We start from the raw sequence: 24,656 nt of genomic DNA on the forward strand, positions 1-24,656 counted from the left end.
TAGGCCCGTGTGAATATGCAGTACTGATTGAAGAAGACCTGTGCGGCAGCATGGAAACCCTTCCACAGGGCTCTGGGTGGCCTTCCAGCCAACTCTGCAAATGTTTGTTTTTTTGCAAGGCACATCCTCCTTCCCCCCGCAGTTCATACATTAGCTTCTCCGATAAATGCGTCGCCAGAGGTCACATCCAGAAACTTGATTGAGGGGCGAGGGAGGGAGGAAGTGGGTTATGTCATTAGCCTGCAGCCTGGCAGGGACAGCTGCCTTCCACCGCGTTCGCAGGAGCGAGTCTGCAGTCTCAGCCCCTGAAACCCGACGAAATCCAATAACTAGTACAATTTTGAAGTAGCAGTGTACCATGTTTCATTTATGCTTATTATTATTTGTAGCTGTTTTCCTGAAACTGAAGCAGTTTCCAAGAGTGGGTTTCCATGGTAACTGAATAGCAGTCCAGAGTGGCTCCCTGCAGAGGTTTCTGAAATGGTCCCTTTGCTCCTCCTGGGGTGCCTTGCTGATTTGATGAAATTGGAGCAAGGGGGAGCCAGGCCTGCCCACTTTTAAAGTTACAAGCAACTAGAGGGGCAGTCGACTCCGGCGTGGGCAACCCATCCACTTTCCATGCACTCTGTTCCTGCCAGCATCACACTCAGAGGAATAAAGAATACACATTTCAACCCAGGGGGAAGAGGCTCCAAGCACTGTATTCCCAAAGACACAGGAGCGCTTTGGCCATGTACTGGACTCAAGTGTTCCCCGAGCAGGTGTCTTCCCTCTCCTGGCCTCAGACTCAGGACATGTGTGGATCTCCTCCTCGTTCTGGCCCTCCTTCACTTATCACTGCCGTACCCCAGAGGAAGTGGGTGATTTAGGAAAAGGCACTTAACTTCCATGCCTTCGATGTCCCCTTTGGTAAAATGAACAATGGTCTTCGTTGTTCCCAGACCACGGTGTGGTTCTAATCAATGAAGTGATGCATGCGAAAATGCCTCGATGAGTCTACGAGGCAAAACCAGACAAGGCAGAACACAGCCTGTGCCCCCCATTCTCCAGTCCCTCACCCGAGGCAGACGGCGCTGATCAATCACAGCAGTTTCTCCCGCTGAGCACAGATGTGGTGCTGGGATCTTTTCCAACACGATACAGCGTGGTGGGAGCCACTACCGGTCAGTCTAAGCCAGCGTGATGGTGACGTGGGGGATTGATTGTGAAAATGGCCCTTCAGTAGTGAGAGGGACCCATCAGTTGCCTCAGCCTTTGTGAACTCTGGAGGTTTCTGCACCCCTGGGGAACTAGCCAGAGAAAAGAACATTGAGGAGAATTGGTACCCTTCCTATGACGTCATTGTCCAAGGCAGGACCTCCTGGCCTTACACTGTGGCTTTATGGGGCCGCTAGCCTCTGATAGGTATGAGGGGAAAGAGAGACACCCCACCTTCTAGAGTGTGCCCCACCCCTTCCCCCCAAGCCTGGGCTGGAAGAGCTTGGGTTCCTCTGTGAGCCCTCAGAGGTAGAAGGTACACCCCTCTCCCTGAGGTCTGAAAGGAAGAGGGTGAGATATTCTAAACGTGCTCTTCTGGTGCTGGGTTTAGCCCCACAGTCCTTAGAGTAGGTTTGGCAAACCCCAGGAGGCCAGCCCTGGAGCCTGGCCTTGGGGCCATGTGTGCGAAGATTTGAGGACAGGCTGGAGCAAGCTCTCTGGGAGTGGAAGGCTCTTTCCTTTAGGAGCCAGGATTCAAATAAAAACTCTGGCCCAGAAGCAGGTTTTCTGCTCTCTCCACCCTGCTGCCCTCCTTGTCCCAGATGCACCGGGGAATATTATCATGGATTTGGCTCCCCAGCTTCTCCACCCAGTCAGGCGGGAAGAACATGCCCTTCCTTGGCAGTGTTCAGCCAGGATAGAGCCTTCTCCACGCCGGTAGCGGTTTCCCAGAGGAGTTGGTGCCTGGAGGTCTGGCCCTGCAGGCTGCCACCTGGCTGGGCTCAAGCATGGCCAGCAGTCTTCAGGAGATTGCCAAGAGCAGGAAGGAAAAGGCCTGCTCTCTGCAGATGGAAATTCCAAATCAAATCACAGCAGCAGCTCCTGACAGTCTATCGGCTGTACTCCAACCTTCCCCTCAGGTAGCCAGAAACGGGCTGGGCATTCAGAAATTAATTTCTGGCAGAAGAATCTCATTAAGAGGGGAAGCTTGAATGTCACCGACCTACCCCTGAGGAAGAATGAGGAAGAAGCAGGGTCCTTCCCAAGATCAGCAGGGGAGTCGGCCCCAGGTGACACTGTCCTTCAGAGAAGGCTCTGGGGCTTGGCCGAGAAGGACCTCACCAGCTTACCCTCTCTTCTCTGAGTTTGTGGCTGCCCTGCCACCTCCCAGGATTCCCTCAGCACCACCCCTGCTGAAGACCTTCCAAGGCTGGGGCATCAGGAGAAGGTGGCCCACTGGGGCCCCCCGAGGCACGGTGAAGAAAGCAGGGAAGCCCAGGAAGGCTGCTGGAGGGGGCAGGCCACGGAGCCCCCTCCCTGGGGGCATGGAGGCTTTGGTGCAGCCAGAGTAGGCGGGGAGTGGGCAGGTGAGGCCGTGTCCCCACCACCTACGTCTGCGGATGGTGCTCTGCCCCTCCCTCCCAGGGTGCCCTCTTCAGTCTGGGTTTCCCTGGCCCTCACTGATTCCTGACCTCTGTCTTACTTTCTTCTCAGTGACAGAGGTCCAGGCTCTTGCTAACCCTGGAGCTCTGTCACTGAGAGGAAGGCCACTACCCCATCTCCCCAGAACCCTTTCCTCCTCGGTACCCCAGTGGGGAAGCTGTTCTGTGTGTGTTTTGGCTCTTCTGATGTAATTCCCTGGATGTCATTTCTGAAGCAATCATGACCAGGTGGCCTGGCCTCTTCTCTCTCCAAATGTCCCTGTAAAGATGGGATGACAGCATGGCGCTCATCTGTTGCTCTCTGGTGAGAGTGTGCCAACGAATTATTCCCGCTTGCTCAGAGCAGGGACCAGGGCAATTCTTAAGTCCCCTGGAACTTCCACCCTACCTGCTGCCTCACTGGCCAGGTGCCCAGGGCAAGGTTCTGGGTTGAGTTTTTTGCAAGTACTCTGGGAATCCAACAGGGAGGTTCTGATCTCTAAGGGTGAAAGAGGTGAACTCTGGCTGCACAGGTCACTTCATCTATCCCCATCTCATGGCTGGCCCCATCCCCAATCCTAGAGGGCAGGACAGACAGCATGATGACAGAACTAAGGTAGAACCAGTCCTACTTCTTTCAAAATATTGGGGAGACCTCAGGGGGTTTAGTCTTCTCACTGGGTCAGTTTTCTCTTCTATCAAATGGGGACCGGGTGGTGGGACAGTGCCTCAGTGGCAGAATTCTCGGCCTGCCGTGCTGGAGACCCAAGTTCGATTCCTGGTGCCTGCCCACGAAAAAAAAAAAACCAAAAATGGGAGTAACAATTCAGGCTCTTGTGTCCTCAAAGGGTAGTTTTAGGGCTCAGATGAGCTGAGAGTTGTGAAAAATTAAGTCAGCATTAGGCACTTGTGTTAGAATTTGCATGACAGGCTTGATGACAAGTGGCCTGAGGCTAAGCCCCATCTCGAACCAGGCTGGTTTGGGCTTGACCGCCCTTACTGGAGGGTGGAAGTCAGTCCGTGGCCCCAACTTTCTTCTGCTGCAGGGATGGCCCATGCTCCGGCAAGATGCTGAGAAGGCAGGGAAAAGGAGGTGCTGGGCAGGGTCTGCTCCAAGGCCAGCAGGTGGGGTGGGCTGCACCAAAGCCTGCACACCCCCTGGGAGGCTGCCCGATGGCCTGCTCACTCCTCCATCCCTCCTGGGCTCCCTTCTTCCCTCAGTAATGCCTTGGAGGGGCCTGCGGACCACCTTCTCCCAGGGCAGTTTTCTGCTGCCTCTGGGGCTGGTTGGCTGGGTGGGATTTTAAACCCCAGTGTTAGAGCTAGAGGTTGGAGCCCAGCCTTTGAGTTCAATGGACCTGGACATGAGCCTCACTTTACCTTTACCTGCTGTTTAACCTTAACCAAGTTCCCTGACCTTTCAGAGCCTCAGTCTCCTCCTCTGCAAAATGGGGTCACAGTGGCAGGCACCAAAGGTTACTGTCGCAATTTGGTGAGATGGTTCTGTAAGTGTATGGCAGGAATTGTGGTTTTTGCCTTTTTCTTGCTGAAGCATAGCTCCCAGGCCACACTCAGATGCTCTTGGTTTGCAGAGGGAAATAGAAGCCCTGAGCCAAGCCCCAGAAAGGTGTCACAGCAAAGCAGATCCATCTCGCTGGGGAGGGGGGGATTGGCCAAGGCACAGACCACGGTGTGCGGGGCATTGTCCCCACCTCCCCGTGTGATGGACGAGAAGTGCCCGTGGTGTCCATTTACCTGACCCTTGCGTGCCTCACAGCCTGTTCACCTCTCGAACAGGGTAGGGCTCTGGTGAGTCCGGGGACCCTTTCTGGCAGAGCCTCCTCCCCCCAGAGCTTCAGTGAGCTCCGCGGTGAGCACTTCTGCTGGGCCCTGGGTGAGGGCTGGAAGGATTTGCGCCCCTTCCTCCAACAGGGAAGCAGGACCAGCCTGTGCCTTGAGCTGTCCGCGGTGGGGGGCTGTGGTGATGGAGGGCAGGTGCTCGCCCAGAGAGAGGCCTGGTTCCCAGTCAGGCAGGACAGGTTGAGGCCAACATGCCTGAGGAAATTGGAAATGCTGTGGGAGCCCAGAGTCCTGGCTGGAATGTGGGGGCTCCAGTGCAGATTACAGAACCCGGGAGCCCAGAAGTCCCGGAGCCTCCATGGCAAGCTGTGTTGGCGCTCCAGGCTCCGGGCCTTTCCGATGGAGCAGCTCTAGGTTGGCCGCACGGCTCCTCCTTGCAGCCCCAGCGTCCCCAGGCAGGGGCCCCAAGGACCAGGAGCCTCGAGCAGCCTCCAGCTGATTCCCGACTTCCCAGCTGGAAAGGCTGTAACAGAATCCAAGGAATGTGTCTTGAGCTCAGAAAGAAAATTCTCAAAATAACTTCTATAAATACTTACAGGGGGTGTGGGCAGCCTGCTCACAGCTGGCCTAGCAGTAGGGCTGCTTCCCAGGGCAGGCGTTCCCCCAGAAGGAGAAGGTGTGCTACCCCAGGGCCTTCCTGCAGCCCCTCCCCTCTGGGGGACATTGTCAGGCACTGAATTAATGGGCCAGGACAGTAGGCAGTGACCGTTCTGGGGGGGTGGGAAGCAGGACCCTTTTCCCCCTTTGACCCCCAAGGACCCTGTGCATCCTAACAGGGGTCCCACTCAGCGTCTGCATTCAGTCAGCAGCGAGGCCAGACCCAGGCAGGCTCCGGGCCCCTCAGGCAGCCAGTCCGCCTGGCTCTGGGAGTCTGGGCTTGCCGAGCTCCGCCTGGCAGCCTGCCCCAGACAGCAGGTCCCGGTCAGTGAACATCCAGTAACTGCTCCTGCTGTACCTGGCTCTGAGCCTAGGACTCTGCCACTGGAGTGTCATCGAGCTGCATCCTGTGTGGAACAGCAAAGCGGGCAGGAGGCAGCGAGGAAAGGGCAGGCGGGACCACCAACCAGAGCCCCCCAGCGACTCAGCCTTCATAGGGCTGGGCCGGCAGGAGGCGCTGCCGTCCTCAGGGGAGAATTTCTGGGGGGTTGCTGGCCAGGGTAGTTGAGAGGTAGCCAGGCTCTCCCTCCTCCCTGAGATTCAGGAAGGGAGGGAAGAAGGAGGGGCTGAAGTTGGGAATCTCCGGGGTCTTCTCCCATAGCCCTGCCCCCACCCTCATGCCCAGGGTGAGGGGGGTGAGGAGTGAGCAGGGACATTGGATGGAGTTGAGATCCTGGCTCTGTGCTCCCACTGTCCCCCTGGATACCTGCTCTCTGGTCAGCTGGGGGCGGGGGGAGGAGGTGCCAGGAGGATGTCAGCAGATCCTCAGCACAGAGCTGGGCTGGGAGCAGAGCAGGTTAGACCTTGCATCTTCCTGGGCCCAGCCCAGTTGTCAAGCAGCAAACAGCAGAGTTGCTACCAAACATGAACGCGGCTGGCGTTGGGGGCAGGTGGTGGCAGATCCTGTTACAGGCCCTGGGCCTCTGGGCCCCAACCTGACCCCAGCCGGGTGTCTCCTTTCAGGCTCTAAGGTCGTAGCTCTGGGGGGGTGGGTGGGGGTAGGGATCCACGCACCTCCTCAGCCCACAGTCGTCCCTGACAGAGAGCCTTGCCCTGTCCCAGCCACTAGAGAACTGGGCTGTTCTGCCCTGTCCACCCTCATAGGACCCCCTACTCACCTTGAGGACACTCCCACTTGCTGTCCGCCCACCGTATGCCCCCCAGACTACGTGTCTTCAAATCCATTGTCTCAGAATCCTCGCTGTAGCAGATTAGGACTGTCCTTATGCCCAATTTACAGATGAGGAAACTGCGGCTCAGGGGAATCGGCCCCTTGGCCATGGGCACGGCCCTGGTCAATGGCAGAGCTGGGATCCAGCCGGGCCAGGGCTTCTGGCCCCCTCGGCTTTTCCTTCACACAGACCTCCCCATGAGGGGCCTCCTGAGAGTACCCCCGCACAGGAGCCTGCAGGCATGTCTGCCCCCAACCCCCACACACTCGTTGAGATCAGATCCAGAGGTTTTCAAACACGTTTTTAGCCCCTTTTACAAACAACCTGCTGTGGAAACCCAGCGTAGAAAACTGCATGAAAGACCTGCTAACCCGGCTCCTCTCCCGGAGACCTGTGGCTTTGTGGGGCCCTGCTGGCCTTCTCTATCTGTCCCCTACAGCTCCCCTGGGGCCAGGACTCACAGGGCTCAAACCTTCCATTTTTGGTTCTTAATGTCAGTGCCTGGTGACCCGTCATCTCGCCTTCCTTCACTCCTCCCTGTGGGCCCTGTTCCACTGTGAGCTGCCCAGGCTCCAGCCCTGTGGGCAGAACAGCTTGGCCCGGAGCCCTGCTGGCCAGACTGGGCACTGCCCCCTGGGCTCAGCCAGCCTGAGTCAGCACCGCCCTGCACCGGGTTCCGTCCTCCCCCTGGTCCTCCACTGCAGCCCCTGGGGTCCTTGGGTGGGCTCTGTCCCTTGGCTGCAGGACCTCCAGCCAGCACCTCTGGAGAGGGAGAGGCTTTTCCTAGGACTTCTGCAGATCCTTCTTTCACCCCTGCCTAACTGGTTGTGCTCCAGGCTCTTGGAGGACTTTGTGAAATCAGGCATGTGCATCTTCCCAGTGGGTCTCCATAGCAACGGAGGGCCAAACTCTGGGGAGCACGGCAAGGAGGAAAACGTTCTAGCTAAAAATGTACATGGCCATCAGTGGGCGGGCACCAAAGAGGGGCCTCTGAGCGGGCACAGGAGGCAGCTCCCCACCCCCACCCCAGCCCCCGCCTTTCCAGGAAGTTAGTGTGGTTATGGCTTTACCACATGTCTTCAGATGAGAGAAGCAGGCCCCCTCCGTGTTCCTGTCCCATGCTGCCTTTAAGGGCTGGAGCAGAGATCCACGGGACAGTGCAAAGCAGCCTTTCTGGGACCCGAGGCAGGCTTGGGGACCCCAGGGCAGTCCTGGTCTCCCTCCTCCTGATTACCACCCTCTCCCCTGGCACCCCTTCCAGTGCAAGTGGAAGGGTGTATAATAGGGACAGGGTGCTAGTTTCACTTCCCAATCTCTTCTGTGACAATTTCTATCACTTCCTCTATCTCTCTGGCAACAAGATTGTTTGAGCCAAACAGTAGGGCCAAGCCTCTTGAGCCGATCCACCCTTTTCACTCTGCACCCGCCTCTCGTCCCAGGCCATCTGCTTCTCCTCCTTGATCCTCACCTGCCATGCCGGCCTGGGAACAGAGGCTCCCAGGAAGACACGCTGCTTAATGCAGGCAGAGGAGCTGCCCCTTCCTGCCGACAAGCTTGAGTTTCTCCTCTCAGTGGTGTGCATGAAGCCATCTTAATGTACATTCCTCAGCCTCTTGGCATTCCTGGGGTCAAGGGCAGCTCAATGATGCAGCCACAAGGACTGTGGAAACAATAGTTCCCTTTATCGAAAACTTGTGGCATGGCAGACACTGTTCCCAGTGTTTATGTATATTGACTCACAGAGACTTCACAACAACCTGGGGGGTAGCAACTGTCACTGGACATTTACAGATGAGGAAACTGAGGACCAGAGAGTTGTGTGACTTGCCTGCGATCCCTGGTAATAGGGAGACTCAAAACCAGGTCTGCTGATTGGAAAACCTTCCCCTTAGGCCCAGGAGGAACAGAGCACCTGCCATGGGTGACCCGGGAGGCCAGAGTTGGAGAGGGCTTGGATGGGGACAGGTAGGGTTTTCATGGTAAAGGGTGCCCAGGCTAGAGATCCAGGTGGCAGGGCTGGTGGCGGTTAGGCGAGCCACCGCCCACTCCTCGCCGCCCGATGCCCTCACTAACTTGGCCTGTGCTTGGTTTCCAGGGTCTGATGCTGAGTCGGCTGGGCCATAAGAGCTTAGCCCAGAAGGTGCTGCGGGATGCCGTGGAGAGACAGAGCACCTGCCATGAGGCCTGGCAGGGCCTGGGCGAGGTGCTGCAGGCGCAGGGCCAGAGCGAGGCTGCAGTCGACTGCTTCCTCACCGCCCTGGACCTGGAGGCCAGCAGCCCGGTGCTGCCCTTCTCCATCATCCCCAGAGAGCTGTGACACTGCACCACCGCCAGCCTCAGGGAGCCCGGAGCGGGCAGGCAGTGGGGCCAGGGAGGGCAGTAGCACTTTAGGTGTCAGGCTCAGGGAAAATACATCTTAGCAAACAACTCTGCAGGCTGCAGCACCAATTCTCATCTCCTGCCTCCACTTTCCCTCCAAAGCCATCTGGGTCCAAGAACTGCTCATCTGGAGTTGGATGGAAACGCTTTGCATCCAAAGCGGATCTCTTGCTCCTTGGCATTCTGATATCGTACCATTTATGGGAAGGAAACAATGGAGAGGCCATATCTGCACGCGGACCCCTCACCACCAGAGTGTCTGTGCATCATCTGAATGTGCTCTCAGGGTCTGTGTGTCTCCCTGCCCCTGTCTAGAAGCCTCTGTACCCTACCTGCCCCCCTCATCCAGCATACATCCCTGACACCTGGGTTTCCTGGTTTTGTGCACACTTTAGCCTGAAAGCACAGCTGTCTACTCTCCAGTACCAAAGAAGAATCCCACCAGCTGCCTTCTGCCTGGGCCAAGAGGATTTTCCCAGATTCCCTCCTTGGGATCTCAGGAGACAGTCTGGCTTGAACCCTAAGTGACTGCAGTTGTGGTGACTAAACTCGCTGCCCTTCGAGCACGGTTCACGGGCTCCACAGCTGTGCTTCACACTCACACCACCCCGCCCCACCCCGTGCCTCTGTGCCTTGGCGTTTGGGAGGCCATCCCATATCTCACTTCCCAGTCTCAGGGCAGCAGCCCAGGGCAGGCACAGCTTGAAGAATCTGCTGGCAAGTGGGAAGAGGGTACACTCTTTGGGTTCTTCTCCCAGGCTGATTAAATGGATGGTGCTTGGCATTGCCCCTCTTTGCCCTCTGAGGCCATTTGAGCCTCAGTTTGCTTTTCCCTTCTGCTGCCAAGTGTCTTTGGTGCTTGTGGTGCCCCACAAGCACCAGCCCTAACTGAGCCTTCCATTTCTGCTCACTGTCCCCCTGGAAACAAGTGCAGGCAGGCCCCAGGCCCTCTGCCCCTCTTGGGGTGATGGCCATGGAGGTGGGCAGTCTCTAGGGCTCTCCCCAATACCCTTCACCCCCTGCAGCCCCTGGATGTTTGACTCCTATGCCCAGGGCCCCACAGGGGTGGAGATGGGCACCCAGCCCCTCCCTCCCATGGGTGAGCAGGTCGTGGGGCACAGGATGGCCCTATCTGCTGGGCTGGGGGGCTGCTGGGTGGTGTCTGCCCTGTAGGCTCCCCCAGGCCTGCTAGGTGATGAAATTGGAACTTCCCCAAGAAGTCACCCCCTGGCAGCCATCAGGGAATTCCCTTTTTATCCACACTTTGGGTTTCATTTTTAAAACTCATCAGGTGCAGCTTCTCATTTTAGGATGTGTGGAAAGGTGGGGCAGGGACTGCCCTGGTTTGTCATAGCCTGGTCTGTCCCTCAGAAGGAATGGACTGTTGGAGACCCACCCTCAGCACTGGCCTAGTACCGCAGGCCGTGAGGCACTCTGAGGAGAGCCCAGACCTTCTTGCCTTTGCATCTAGCCAGGAGGCCCTGCAGCAGGACACTGGATCCTTTACCTCTTGCTGGAAGGCTCTCTATGTGTGTACATAAATATAGATATATATATACGATATATATGATAGAGATCTATTTTTATTCTGGTATTCTGTTAGGAAAAAAGTAAACAAGAAAAAGCAAATGCTATTGATTTGCCTTGGGGTACCCAGAGATGCTGATAATCAATTGTTGACGATGGGAAAGTCTCCAGATGCACTTGGCTGTAAAGCATTCTCATGCAGGAAGCCACAGAGGGCTGGGTCAAGTTGCTGACACTGTCTGCAGATTGAATAAAGAGACTTGAAGGGAAAGCAAGTTCTGATGGCTGGCTGAAGCAGTGTGTTCATTCATCCGGCACTTAGCCCCAGGACAGCCGTGAGCTGAGGCCACACTGGAAGGAGGGGCAAAGAAGCTAGGGCCAGACAGGTCGGGAGGAGGCAGGAGGGGAGGGAGTGATCCTCGGGGAAGGTTGGACAAGCCAGGAGGAGTAGGGAGGGGTCCAGGCAGGGCTGGCTGGAGCAGGGTCAAGTCTGACCTCTGCTCTGTGCTTGAGATGCTGCAGATCTGAGCGTCCTGCTGCATCCAGGGCACAGCAGGGAGAGCACAGGTGGACTTGACCTGCCGGTGCTGCCGATGAAGCACAGTCAGCACCTAGAGGAAAGCCTCAGAGGTGTGGCAAGGATACAGGAAGCATCCCAATCAGGCACCTCTGCGGAGACACGTCCATGCCAACACATTCCTAATATATGTTAATGTTTCACCACATGGCAATGCACTATATTATAGAACATGCATCAGAAATTTTAAAGGATGAGATAAATGCACACAGAAGATTTTTCCTTTTTGTACCCCACTTTGGAGATAGTTGCCCTTGAGGCTTCATCTAGAACTCAGCACTGGTGTCGGCAGACCTTTCTGGGCCCATCTCTGCTTCCCTAGGACCACTGTGTCCTCACCATGCCCTGGCCTCCTCTATGTAGCCACATCTAACTATGGCTTTGCTGTCCTAGTGAGGAAGGGCTTTTCTCAGAGCCTTTGGGTGTCCGTCCAGCTTTTCTGTTGTGATACTTTTTTTTTTAAGGTGCCATTCAAAAACCTTGGTGATTCAGCCATAGGTATCTAGTACTTGTCACATACCCTAACCTCAGCTCCTGGCCATCTCAGTTGAAAATTAAAAGACTGCCTTAAGCCACAGTGGTTACATTGTCTGCCAGGCTGGAGAAAGGTCTAGAAAGCTCATCCTATCAGGTCATAGGTCTCTCTGTCCCGGCTTTGTCCGAGCTGACCTGAAGTGGGTGGATGGTGGAATGTCAGGCAGTAGTGGAGACATGCTGAGCCCCAGGCATTTCCTGACTCCCCAGATTCCAGTCTGCAGGCCTCTCCCTCACATACACTCACACACACACACACACGCCTTCATTGGAAAAGGCTTCATTGGCGGGAGCCAGACATCATGTCCACAATAAGGGTTAGAGTATAGGGACAAGACTCGGGGCTGCCCGGTCACTCCAATGGCCCTTCCTCCTACTCTCCCCCCACTTCCCAGGACACAGCCCCACTGTGTACTTCAGTATTAATCGTGTTTATCTGGCAGGGGCAGATATGCTCGGAATTTCGGCCCCCACCCCGGAGACTCCTGTCTGCGCGCACACCCCCACCCGGCACACATGCCGTCACCAGGCAAGCATTTCTCGGCTATGGGAAGGCTCGTGCTAAACAAACCTCCCCATTTGCCCAGGCCATGCTGCCAGCTCTTGATGGCAGCCCACAGTTGGGGAGTCACGCACAGGCGACCTGGCGGCCACCCACACATGGTCCTGATCCAAGCAATTCGGAATCCAGGGAGGTCTTGACCACTGTCCACGGCCATAACTTCCTTCATATTTTCAACAGGCTCCTTTGATTGCTAGGAACAGAGACACCCTGAAGGTAGCTCAAGGAAAGAGACAAGAGGGGTCTCCCTGGAGCCCTGGGCCAGGGAGTGCAGCCACGTGGCCCTTCTGCAGGAGGTAAGGGCCTGGGCACCGCTGCCACCTGGCCCGAATTTGAAGACCCAGCTGTGTGACCTTGAGCAAGTCACTCTGCACCGTTTCCTTGTCTGTGAAATAATAATGCGGATAGTCCCTGCTTTGTGAGCTGTCACAGTGCTTGAAAGAGAAAAACACGTACAGAGCCGGCATCACTGCTAGGCCCACAGGAAAAAAAACAACACATGTGAGCTGTTACTGTCTCTGCGGCTGCCTGCTCCAGCCTCCTTTCCCTGCAGTCTGGCTGTGGTCATGCAGGGGGCCTGCTCCTGAGGACGCCCTCAGCACCACCCACTCCAGCCCCAACCCTGACTGACCCACGTTGCTGAGGCAGATCCCCTCTTGCTTTCCCCTGGGTCGCTGAGCAGCTTGTAGATCACTGCCCTTGGGCAGGTGCCTTCCCTCATCCAGCCTACTGTGACCAGAAGGCAGAGGCCCCACGATACAAACCATCTGGAGGTCTCGGTGGGCAACGACCCGGCCTTGTTCCTTCAAGCCTTGCCCCTTCTGGGCGATGGGTACGATGCAGATGCCCTGGAAGACGCTGACAACAACTCAGCCCCCTGGAACACCCCTTCCTTCCCCCTTCTTATCACTATCCCTTACAGTGCAACCATGGGGGGCTCACTAGTTGTTCTCTTGGAATGATGATGCAATGACAATAGTAACAGTACTAATTCCTCCCTGCACTGTGCTGATTATAAGGCACTTTACTCTGCAGTGACCTTGTTCTCCCATGGCATTCCTTTGGGAGTCATGTCAGCTTAGGGAGGTAGGTGGCCTTTGTCTCCATTAAAGATACAGACATCATGGTGCCATCACTCACAGTGACTTGGTAAATGGCAGGGCCTGCAAACACAGGTCCTTGCCGGCACTCTGTCCATTGCCTTCCTTCCAAAGATGCTCTTCACAGCCCCCGCTCACCTGACCTTGGGAGGGAGACAGGAACCTCTGGGATCCATGGAAACTTGCTCACCATGAGCCCTGCCCCACTGGAGAAGAGATCCACAGGTACAAGGGCCTTGTGGTGTCCGAGAAGCCCACCCCTCTGCTTAAAGAAGAAGCCCTGCTTTAGGAAGGGGAATGGATGTTGATACTCAGTGCCCACCACCCAGCCCCTTCGGTAAGAGAAGCCGAAGTGAAGATTCCTTAAGTGGAGGTCACTCAAGATACTAGAAGTTTCTCCTAAAATAGTGAGGGTACCCAGAAGATGCCAATCCTCCAGAAAACATAAGAAGTTGCTCCACAGGATGTATGTGTTGGGCTACCTGACTCCACTGTCCTGACCATCAGCTGAATGGACCACGGATGAGTTCCTGGACCAAAATCCATGCTCCCTGGGCTGGTACACAGCCTATAAGAAGGAGTGGGGTATCCTATACTGGTGGTGATGGGGGCAGCCCCATACAGAGGCAACTCCGTCCTGGTGGGGACTCATTGTTCTCTTGTCCTTGCTCACTCTCTTTTCCTAACTCTTTGTTTCAAATTTGGCAAGAAGTAAGTCACTGCAGACTATTTTTAAAAAATACATATGGGGGATCGGGGCCAAGATGGCAGCTTAGTGAGGTGTAGGATTTAGTTTGTCCTCCAGAGCAGCTAGTAAAAGCCAGGAACAGTATGAACAACTGCTGGGACCCTGTCAGTGGCCCGACACACAGCGTACCCCAGTCTGGACCAGTTGGACCTGCTACGAGCTCAACCAGAACCGTGAGTTCCCCAAGCCACAGCAGCTGGCGCCCCTCCCCCACAGGCTGCTTCCCAAAGGGGAAAGGAAAGAGACTTTACCAGCACCAGGGGCTGAGTGCAGCCAAGCTCCAATTGTGGAATCAATTAACAAATTCTGACTACTAAAAATAGACCCCCCAGCTCAGCTGAACCTCAAGTAAAAGCGGAGGTCGCTGGCTTTTGCCCTGGCACAGAGGGAGCAGGGCTGACAGAAAAAGAAAAAAAACACAGAGGTTTTTTTGGATTTGAAAAGGTCTGGGCCCTGAAGGAAAGGAGGAGGCACATAGGACCTGGAGATACACAGAGCAACCCACCAACTTAAGCTCTTGATTGGCAAACGCGGGAACTGGGGTCCAGCTCTGAAAAGGATTTTTCTCTTTCATTCTGGTGGCTGTGTTTCTATGGCTTGACTGCTCTTTGGATGTAGCTGCAAGGCTTCTTGGGCTCCACTGCCCCAGGCATATGCTCGTTTGAGTGTCTGGAGCCTGTGCCTTCCCCAGGAGAGGGGTGGGGCCCAGCTCAGGTGGAATCCCTCCCCCAAGGAGTTCAGACCCCAGGGTCTGGAAAAGGGAAGCAATTAAAACCAGACCACAAACTCCCCTCTGTCTCCACCACCCCCCACCCCAGCAGGGAGAGTCTGCTGATGTTTAAGGTACCACATCACCTTATGCTGGTGGGACCTGCAGGCTGACAAGCACCACATACTGGGCAGGATAGGAAAAACAGAGCCCAGAGGTTTCATAGGAAAGTCTTTCAATCCCTGGGTCTCACCCTCAGGGAAAACTGACACAGGTGACTCTTTCCTCCTGACAGGAGACCAGTTTGGTCTGGTAAAATCTGTCTGGGGTCTATAATACCTAAGTAGATCCTCCTAAGGGGAGGGGGGAAAAGGCACCATACAGGCAGGGCAAAAAACAAGAAAACAAGAACTGAAAAATTCTGATCTGTTAAACAAAACCTAAGCTAGAGGTCCAGAATAAGCTGAACTGAATGTCAAAGAACAGATAGAGAACAAAGTCATACAGCAAGAAAATCCTAGGTAAAAAATAAGTGAAAACAATCTCCAGAATAAACTAATTAAAGTAATTAAATGCCTAGATGCCAGCAAAAAAATAATGAGTCATACTAGGAAAATTGAAGGTATGGCCTAGTCAAAGAAACAAACCAGTAATTCAAATGAGATACAGGAGGTGAAACAATTGATTCAGAATGTTCAAACAGACATGGAAAACCTCATCAAAAATCAAATCAGTGAAATGAGGGAGGATATAAAGAAGGCAAGGAATGAACAAAAAGAAGAAAGCAAAAGTTTGAAAAAAAATCATAGAATTTGTGGGAATGAAAGGCACAGTAGAGGAGAGGAAAAACACAATGGAAACTTACAATGTCAGATTTCAAGAGGCAGAATATAGGATTAGTGAACTGGAGGATGGGACATCTGAAATCCAACAAGCAAAAGAAAATATAGGGAAGAGAATGGAAAAATATGAGCAGGGACACAGGGAATTGAATTACAACATGAAGCGCACGAATATATGTGTTGTGGGTGTCCCAGAAGAGAGAAGGGAAAGGGGGGAGAAAAACTAATGGAGGAAATTATCACTGAAAATTTCCTAACTCTTATAAAGACTTAAAATTACAGATCCAAGAAATGCAGCATACCCCAAAGAGAATAGATCCAAATAGACGTACTCCAAGACATTTACTAATCAGAACGTCAGCTGTCAAAGAGAAAGAGAGAATCTTGAAAGCAGCAAGAGAAAAGCAATCCACCATGTACAACGGAAGCTCAATAAGACTATGCATAGATTTCTCAGCAGAAACCATAGAGGCGAGAAGACAGTGGGATGATACATTTAAATTACTAAAAGAGAAAAACTGCCAACCAAGAATTCAATATCCAGCAAAATTGTTCTTTAAAATGAGGGAGAAGTTAAAACGTTTTCAGACAAAAAATCACTGAGAGAATTTGTGACCAGGAGACCAGCTCTGCAAGAAATACTAAAGGGAGCACTAGAGACAGATACGTGAAGACAGGAGAGAGAGAGGTGTGGAGAAGAGTGTAGAAATGAAGACTATCAGTAAAGATAAAAAAGAAGGAAAATTAGATATGACATATAAAATCCAAAAGGCAAAATGGTAGAAGAAAGTACTGCCTTTACAGTAATGACACTAAATGTTAATGGATTAAACTCCCCAATCAAAAGACATAGACTGGCAGAATGGATTAAAAAACAGGACCTGTCTATGTGCTATCTACGGGAAACACATCTCAGACAAATAACAATCAGAAAAGAGCAGGAGTAGCTATACTAATATTCAACAAATTAGACTTCAAATGTAAAACAGTTAAAAAAGACAAAGAAGGATACTATGTACTAATAAAAGGAACAATTCAACAAGAAGACATAACAATCATAAATATTTATGCACTGAGCCAGAATGCTCCAAAATATATTATGTAAACACTGAAAACACTGAAAAGAGAAATAGACACCTCTACCATAATAGTTGTAGACTTCTATTCCCCACTCTCATCAATGGACAGAATATCTAGACAGAGGATCAATAAAGAAACAGAGAATTTGAATAATACAATAAATGAGCTAGACTTAACAGACATTTATAGAACATTATACCCCACAACAGCAAGATATACCTTTTTCTCAAGTGCTCATGGATCATTCTCAAGGATAGACTATATGTGTTGGGTCACAAAGCAAGTCTCAATAACTTTAAAAAGATCAAAATCATATAAAATACTTTCTCAAATCATAAAGGAATGAAGTTGGAAATCAATAATAGGCAGAGTGCCACAAAATTCACAAATATATGGAGGCTCAACAACACACTCTTAAACAATAGTGGGTCAAGGAAGAAATTACAAGAGAAATCAGTAAATATCTCAAGGCAAATGAAAATGAAAACACGACATCAAAATTTATGGGATGCAGCAAAGGCAGTGATAGGAGGGAATTTATTACCATAAATGCCTATATCAAAAAAGAAGAAAGGGTAAAATCAAGGAATTAACTGTCCACTTGGAAGAACTAGAGAAATAAAAGCAAACTAACCCCAAAGCAAGCAAAAGGAAAGAAATAATGAAGATTAGAGCATAAATAAATGAAATTGAAAACATGAAGACAATTGAGAAAACCAAAAAACCAGAAGTTGTTTCTATGAGAAAATCAGTAAGATTGATGGACCCTTAGCAAAGTTGACAAAAAGAAGAAGAGAGAGGATGCAAATAAATAAAATCAGAAATGGAAGAGGAGACATAACCACTGACCCCACAGAAATAAAGTAGGTAGTGAAAGGATACTATGAACAACTTTATGCTAATAAACTTTACAATGTAGATGGAATGGACAACTTCCTAGAAAGGCATGAACAACCAACATTGACTTGAGAAGAAAAAGATGACCTCAACAAACCAATCACAAGTAAAGAAATAGAATCAGTCATTAAGAAGCTCCACAAAAACAAAAATCCAGGACCAGATGGATTCACATGTGAATTCTACCAAACATTCCAGAAAGAATTAGTACCAATCCTGCTCAAACTCTTCAAAAAAATTGAAGCGGAGGGAAAGCTACCTAACTCATTCTACGAAGCCAACATTACCCTCATACCAAAGCCAGACAAAGAAAAGAAAAAACAAAAAAAGAAAACTACAGGCCAATCTCTCTTATGAACATAGATGCAAAAATCCTCAACAAAATTCTTGCAAATCCAATCCAGTAGCATATTAAAAGAATTATACACCATGACCAAGTAGGATTCATCTCAGGTATGCAAGGATGGTTCAACATAAGAAAATCAATTAATGTAATACACCATATCAACAAATGAAAGCAGAAAACCACATGATCATCTTGACTGATGCAGAAAAGGCATTTGACAAAATTCAACATCCTTTCCTGTTGAAAACACTTCAAAGAATAGAAATAGAAGGGAACTTCCTCAATGTGATAAAGGGAATATACAAAAAACCCCACAGCTAACATCATCCTCAATGGAGAAAAACTGAAAACTTTCCCCCTAAGATCAGGAGCAAGACAAGGATGTCCACTATCACCACTGTTATTCAACACTGTGTTGGAAGTTCTAGCCAGAGCAATTAGACAAGACAAAGAAATACAAGGCATAAAAATTGGAAAGGAAGAAGTAAAACTCTCAGTTTGCAGATGATGTGATGCTGCATGTTGAAAACCCCGAAAAATCTACAGCAAAACTACTAGAGCTAATAAATGAGTATAGCAAAGTGGCAGGTTGCAAGATCAACACTCAAAAATCTGTAGTGTTTCTATACGCTAGTAATGAACAATCTGAGGGGGAAATCATGAAAAAAAATTCTGTTTACAATTGCAACCAAAAGGATAAAATATTTAGGAATAAATTTAACTAAAGAGACAAAAGACCTATACAGAGAAAACTATAAGAAATTGTTAAAAGAAATCACAGAAGACCTAAATAAATGGAAGGGTGTAGAATAGCTAAAAGTATCCTGAGAAAGAAAAATTAAGTCGGAGGTCTCACACTACCTGACTTTAAGTCATATTACAAAGCTACAGTGGTCAAAACAGCATGGTACTAGCATAAAGATAGATATACTGATCAGTGGAATCGAATAGAGTGTTCAGATATAGACCCTCTCATCTATGGACAATTAATCTTTGATAAGGCAATCAAGCTAACTCACCTGGGACAGAACAGTCTCTTCAGTAAATGGTGCCTAGAGAAGGGGATATCCACATGCAAAAGAATGAAAGAGGATCCATATCTCACACCCTATACAAACATTAACGCAAAATGGATCAAAGACCTAAACATTAGATCTAAAACCATAAAACTGTTAGAAGAAAATGTAGGGAAATATCTTATAAATCTTATAACAGGAGGCAGTTTCTTAGACTTTACACCCAAAGCATGAGCATTGAAGAAATAAATAAATAAATGGGAACTCCTCAAAATGAAACTCTTTTGTGCATCAAAGAACTTCATCAAGAAAGTAAAAAGACAGCCTACACAATGGGAGGCAATATTTGGAAATGATATATCAGATAAAGTTCTGGTATCCAGAATATATAAAGAGATTGTTCAACTCAACAACAAAAAGAAAGACAACTCAATTACAAAATGGGCAAAAGACTTGAACAGACACTTTTCAGAAGAGGAAATACAAATGGCCAAAAGGCACATGAAAAAATGCTCAACTTCCCTGGCTATTAGGAAAATGCAAATCAAAACCACAATGAGATATCATCTCACACCCACCAGAATGGCCATTATCAATAAAACAGAAAACAACAAGTGCTGAAGAGGATGTGGAGAAAGAGGTACGCTTATCTACTGTCGTGGGAATCTCAAATGGTATAACCGCTGTGGAAGGCATTTTGGCAGATCCTCAGGAAGCTAAGTATAGAATTGCCATATGTCCCAGCAATGCCATTGCTAGGTATCTACTCAGAGGACGTGAGGGCAAGGACACAAATGGACATTTGCACACTAATGTTTATAGCAGCATTATTTACAATTGCCAAGAGATGGAAACAGCCCAAATGTCCATCAACAGATGAGTGGCTAAACAAGCTGTGATGTATACATACGTTGGAATATTATGCAACTGTAAGACAGAATAAAGTTATGACATATATAACTACATGGATGGACCTTGAGGACATTATGCTGAGTGAGATTAGCCAGAAACAAAAGGACAAATACTGTACGGTCTCACCGATATGAACTAACATTAATGAATGAACTTGGATAATTTCAGTTAAGAATAGAGGTCATCAGGAGAAAGAAATAGGGTAGATATTGGGTAATTGGAACTGAAGGGATACAGAGTGTGCAACGGGACTGATTGCAAAAATTCAGAAATGGATAGCACAATGCTATCTAACTGTAATACAATAATGTTAGAACACTGAACAAAGCTGAATGTGAGAATGATAGAGAGAGGAGGCCTGGGGGCACAAATGAAATCAGAAGGAAAGATATGTGATAAAGACTGAGATGGTATAATCTAAGAAATCCTAGAGTGTATAATGATGGTGACTAAATGTACAAATTTTTTTTAAACTTTTTTAATTAATTAAAAAAAATTAACAAACAAAACACTAAGATATCATTCCATTCTACATATACAATCAATAATTCTTAATATCACATAGTTGCATATTCATCATTTCTTAGTACATTTGCATCGATTTAGAAAAAGAAATAAAAAGACAACAGAAAAAGAAATAAAACGATAATAGAGAAAAAAAGATTATACATACCATACCCCTTACCCCTCACTTTCATTTACCACTAGCATTTCAAACTGAATTTATTTTAACATTTGTTCCCCCTATTATTTATTTTTACTCCATATGTTCTACTCTTCTGTTGATATAGTAGCTAAAAGGAGCATCAGACACAAGGTTTTCACATTCACAGAGTCTCATTGTGAAAGCTATATCATTGTTCAATCATCATCAAGAAACATGGCTACTGGAACACAGCTCTATGTTTTCAGGCAGTTCCCTCCAGCCTCTCCGCTACATCTTGAACAACGAGGTGATATCTACTTAATGCATAAGAATAACCTCCAGGATAACCTCTCAACTCTGTTTGGAATCTCTCAGTCTTTGACACTTAGTCTCATTTCACTCTTCCCTCTTTGGTCGAGAAGTTTCTCTCAATCCCTTGATGTTAATTCTCAGCTCATTCTAGGGTTTTTCTCAGTCCTTTGATGCTGAGTCTCAGCTCATTCCAGTATCTCTGTCCCATGTTGCCAGGAAGGTCTGCACCCCTGGGAGTCATGTCCCACGCAGAGAGGGGGAGGGTGGTGAGACTGCTCGTCATGTTGGCCAGAGAGAGAGGCCACATCTGAGCAACAAAAGAGGCTCTCTTGGGGGTGACTCTTAGGCCTAAATTTTAAGTAGACTTGACCTATCCTTTGTGGGGTTAAGTTTCATATGAACAAACCCCAAGACTGGGGGCTCAGTCTATAGCTTTGGTTGTCCACACTGCTTGTGAGAATATCAAGAATTCAACTTGGGGAAGTTGAATTTCTCCCTACATGTACAAATTTAAAAATATTTTGCATGAGGAAGAACAAAGGGATGTAAATAATGCAAGGTGTTGAAAATAGATGGTAATTAAATATTTTAAAACTTTATGTGTGAGACTAAAGCAAAAAGTGTTTATTTGGTACAAAATTTATATTTTGACTAGTGCGTTTCCTAATATAACTTATGTGAACAGCTTATTTGAACATCATAAGTATATGGAACCTTGAGTAGGGCATTAGATTTTGTAGGTTTGTCTGAAGTGATGCCTCAATAAATCCCAGAAGGACTTGAACAATGAATAAAAAAGTATTTGCAAAGTCCCCTTGGGGGAATGGTGAGAAAGGGGGAAAATCCAACTTCCCCAAGTGGAGAATTCTTGATATTCTCACAAGCAGTGGGGACAACCAAATCAATAGGTTGAGCCCCCAATCTTGGGGGTTGTTCATATGAAACTTAACCCCACAAAGGATAGGCTAAGCCTACTTAAAATTAGGCCTAAGAATCACCCCCAAGAGAACCTCTTCTGTTGCTCAGATGTTGCCTCTCTCTCTCTCAGCCAACATGACAAGCAAACTCACCGTCCTCCCCCTCTCTATGTGGTACATGACTCCCAGGGGTGTGGACCTTCCTGGCAATGTGGGACAGAAATCCTAGAATGAGCTGGGACTCGGCATCAAGAGATTGAGAAAACTTCTCAACCAAAAGGGGGAAGAGAGAAATGAGACAAAATGAAGTGTCAGTGGCTGAAAGATTCCAGAGTTGAGAGGTTATCCTGGAGGTTATTCTTATGCATTAAGTAGATATCACCTTGTTAGTCAAGATGTAATGGAGAGGCTGGAGGGAACTGCCTGAAAATGTAGAGCTGTGTTCCAGTAGCCATGTTTCATGAAGATGATTGTATAATGATATAGCTTTCACAATGTGACTGTGTGATTGTGAAAACCTTGTGTCTGATGCTTCTTTTATCTATCTTATGGACAGATGAGTAAAACATATAGATTGAAAATAAATAAATAACAGGGGGAACAAATGTTAACATAAATCTAGTAGATTGAAATACTAGTGATCAATGAAAGGGAGGGGTAAGGGGTACGGTATATATGATTTTTTTTTCTGTTTTCTTTTTATTTCTTTTTCTGAATTAATGCAAATGTTCCAAGAAATGATCATGATGATGAATATGCAATTATGTGATGATATTGTGAAGTACTGATTATATATATAGAATGGAATGATCAAAAGTTAAGAATGTTTGCATTTGTTTGGTATTTTTGGTATTTTTTTTTAAAAATTAATTTTTAAAAAAGTGGTTAGAAAAAAATAAATACATATGGTTGTTTATTTTTTTCTGAACCATTTGAGAATAGATTTCATAAATAATGGCCCTTTACCTTTTAATACTTCAGGGTGTTTTTACGAAGAGCAAGGTCATTCCCTTACATAAGCACAGCACAGTTAACAAATGAGGAAATTTAACATTGATAACAATAGTTTTATCTGATCTGCCGTCATTCCAGTTTTGTCACTCATCTTCACAGTGCTGTTTCCCCCCTCCCCCCCCACCCAGAAGCACATAGTGAGTTCAGTTGTGAAGCTTCTGCAGTCTGCCTTCATCGACAACAGTCCCCCTGGATGTCTCTGCCTTTCCTGGTATCTACATTGCTGAAGAATGCAGAAGATCTGGCTTCTCTTAAGCTCTACGGATAATGAGGGGAGCAGAAGCTCTACGGATAATGGTGATGGGAGCAGAAGCTAAAAAAGCAGCAGAAACCGGGGGGCAGAGAGGAGAATAGGAGCGGCTGGTTGGGAGGAGTGGGATGGTAAAAGCAAAACTGAAGAGTAGGTGACGCTCCGTAAAGGCAGAGCTCTGAAATCAAAAGAAATGGACGCCCACTTTTGAGGGGGCAAAAGGACGATGGAATCACTAGAATACCATTATATCCCGAATGGCCTTTTTAGCACCTACAGCCTGATTTTGTGGTCAGTGTTCCTTTGCTGGTTTGAAGCTGTTCTGCACCCCCAGAAAAGGCCATGCTCTTTTAATCCATTCATGTGAGTGGAGACCCATTGTGGGGGGGACCTTTTGATTAAGTTATTCCAATTGAGGAGCTTCCCCAAGATGGGTCTTATTCATTTTTCTGGAGTCTTTTAAAAGAGGTGAAATTGAGAGAAGCTCATAGAGAAAAGCTCCAGAGAAGCTATAAAAGCACCCACAGAAGCTCAGAGAGGAAGCCATTGATGCCAGAAGCCGAAAGCAACGAAACTAGGGAGAGAAGGACCAATGGATGCCAGCCACTTGCAGAGGTGTCCCAGATGCCGGGAGCCATTCTTCAGAGAAGGCATCCCATTAATGCCTTAATTTGAACATTTTCATAGCCTTAGAACTATAAATTTGTATGCTAATAAATCCCCATTATAAAAGCCAACCCATTTCTGGTACATTGCATTCTGGCACCTTTAGCAAACTGAAAGTTCCCATCTGCCTTGTTCCCTCATATCCTTACAGTTGCCCCATGAAGACTTGAAGGTTCCTGAGTGTGTTCCTGGTGGCCCTGCACACAGCACAAGAGAGTGTGCTCTTCTTCTGTGTTGTTATCTCCGTGCACCTGGAGGCTAACCTGAGGGGTGAGGGCATGAAGCAGGGCACCCACCTATGAGGGTTAGATGCCTCCAACAAAAACGAAAAGGGGCCCAGGTGGGCATTGTAAGGTCTCCATGTCACAGGAGAGGAAACAAAGTGCAGAAAAATGAGGCGGCTTGCCACATCCCTCAGAAATAGGAGTGGTGATTGGAACCCTGGCACTCTGTGTTCCAAAACCTCAGGCCATTACATTTATGTGTAGCACATGCCAACTCTGGGGAGGTTGTACACTGAACTGGGCATTAGGGCAAAGGCCAACAGGTGTGGAGAGACTATGGTGGAAGAAGAGATGGTCTCAAGTGTCAGGAAGGAGTCCCTTCCCTGCTTGAAGATCAGGAATACTCATGGACTTCTCCCCAGGGTCCTCAAAGCATGGGCAGTTTCCCGTGGCTCTCTGTGGTTTCTCTCGCTCCAGCTTAAGCCTAGAAAGAAGAGGCCTTTGCAAGCTCCCTCTTGTATCCAGGCCTGACATCATTTCAGAAGCCCACAGCTCACTTCCCAACAGGGCCCAGGTCCAGGACTATGGGAAATGGTACTCTACATGACACACACCCCACCCTCTGGACAGCCTGGCCCGACACAAGGTGGGTATGAGCCCATAGAGGACCCCTGCTGGCTGGGCTGGGCTGGGGACTGGGGCCTCTTCTTCTCCCATCCAGACAGCTTTTATTCTGAGCTGGGAGCTACACCCTTCAGGTCCTCTCCCTCTTTTAGTTCTCCCCCTTCCCTCCCTCTTCCTACTGTGAGTCCACCTGGTGAGTCCACCAGGTCTACCATGGCCTCTATCACCCATGATCCACAGGTCTACTCCATGCCTGCAAGACCTCTTTCCAACATTCCTCCTAGGGCTAATTCCTTCCTCCTCATCCTTCAAGACCCAGTTCCTATGCCTTCCAGAAATCCTACTCCCACTAATTTCCACCACCCGCCTTTGGAGACCCTCCTGCTTTCTCAGAACACCAGCTGATACAGGCTCTGTGCATTCTGCGTTCTGGGTGCAGATCCCCACATCCCACCTGCCTGGCCTCA

At 49.0% G+C, this 24,656-nt stretch overlaps 1 protein-coding gene across 2 annotated transcripts in view; it reads left to right on the forward strand.

Moving 5' to 3' along the window:
• The window catches only part of TTC7A (tetratricopeptide repeat domain 7A), a 113,800-nt gene extending 103,312 nt beyond the window's left edge, over positions 1-10,488 (forward strand). For both annotated transcript variants that reach the window (XM_077134151.1, XM_077134152.1), the window contains exon 20: positions 8,403-10,488. In XM_077134151.1, the coding sequence (XP_076990266.1) occupies positions 8,403-8,624 (222 nt within the window). In that variant the 3' untranslated portion in view covers positions 8,625-10,488. The remainder of the gene's footprint in view (positions 1-8,402) is intronic.
• The last annotated feature ends 14,168 nt before the right edge of the window (positions 10,489-24,656 follow it).

Source organism: Tamandua tetradactyla, chromosome 17 (genome assembly GCF_023851605.1).
Source record: "Tamandua tetradactyla isolate mTamTet1 chromosome 17, mTamTet1.pri, whole genome shotgun sequence".
Taxonomy (NCBI): Eukaryota; Metazoa; Chordata; class Mammalia; order Pilosa; family Myrmecophagidae; genus Tamandua; species Tamandua tetradactyla.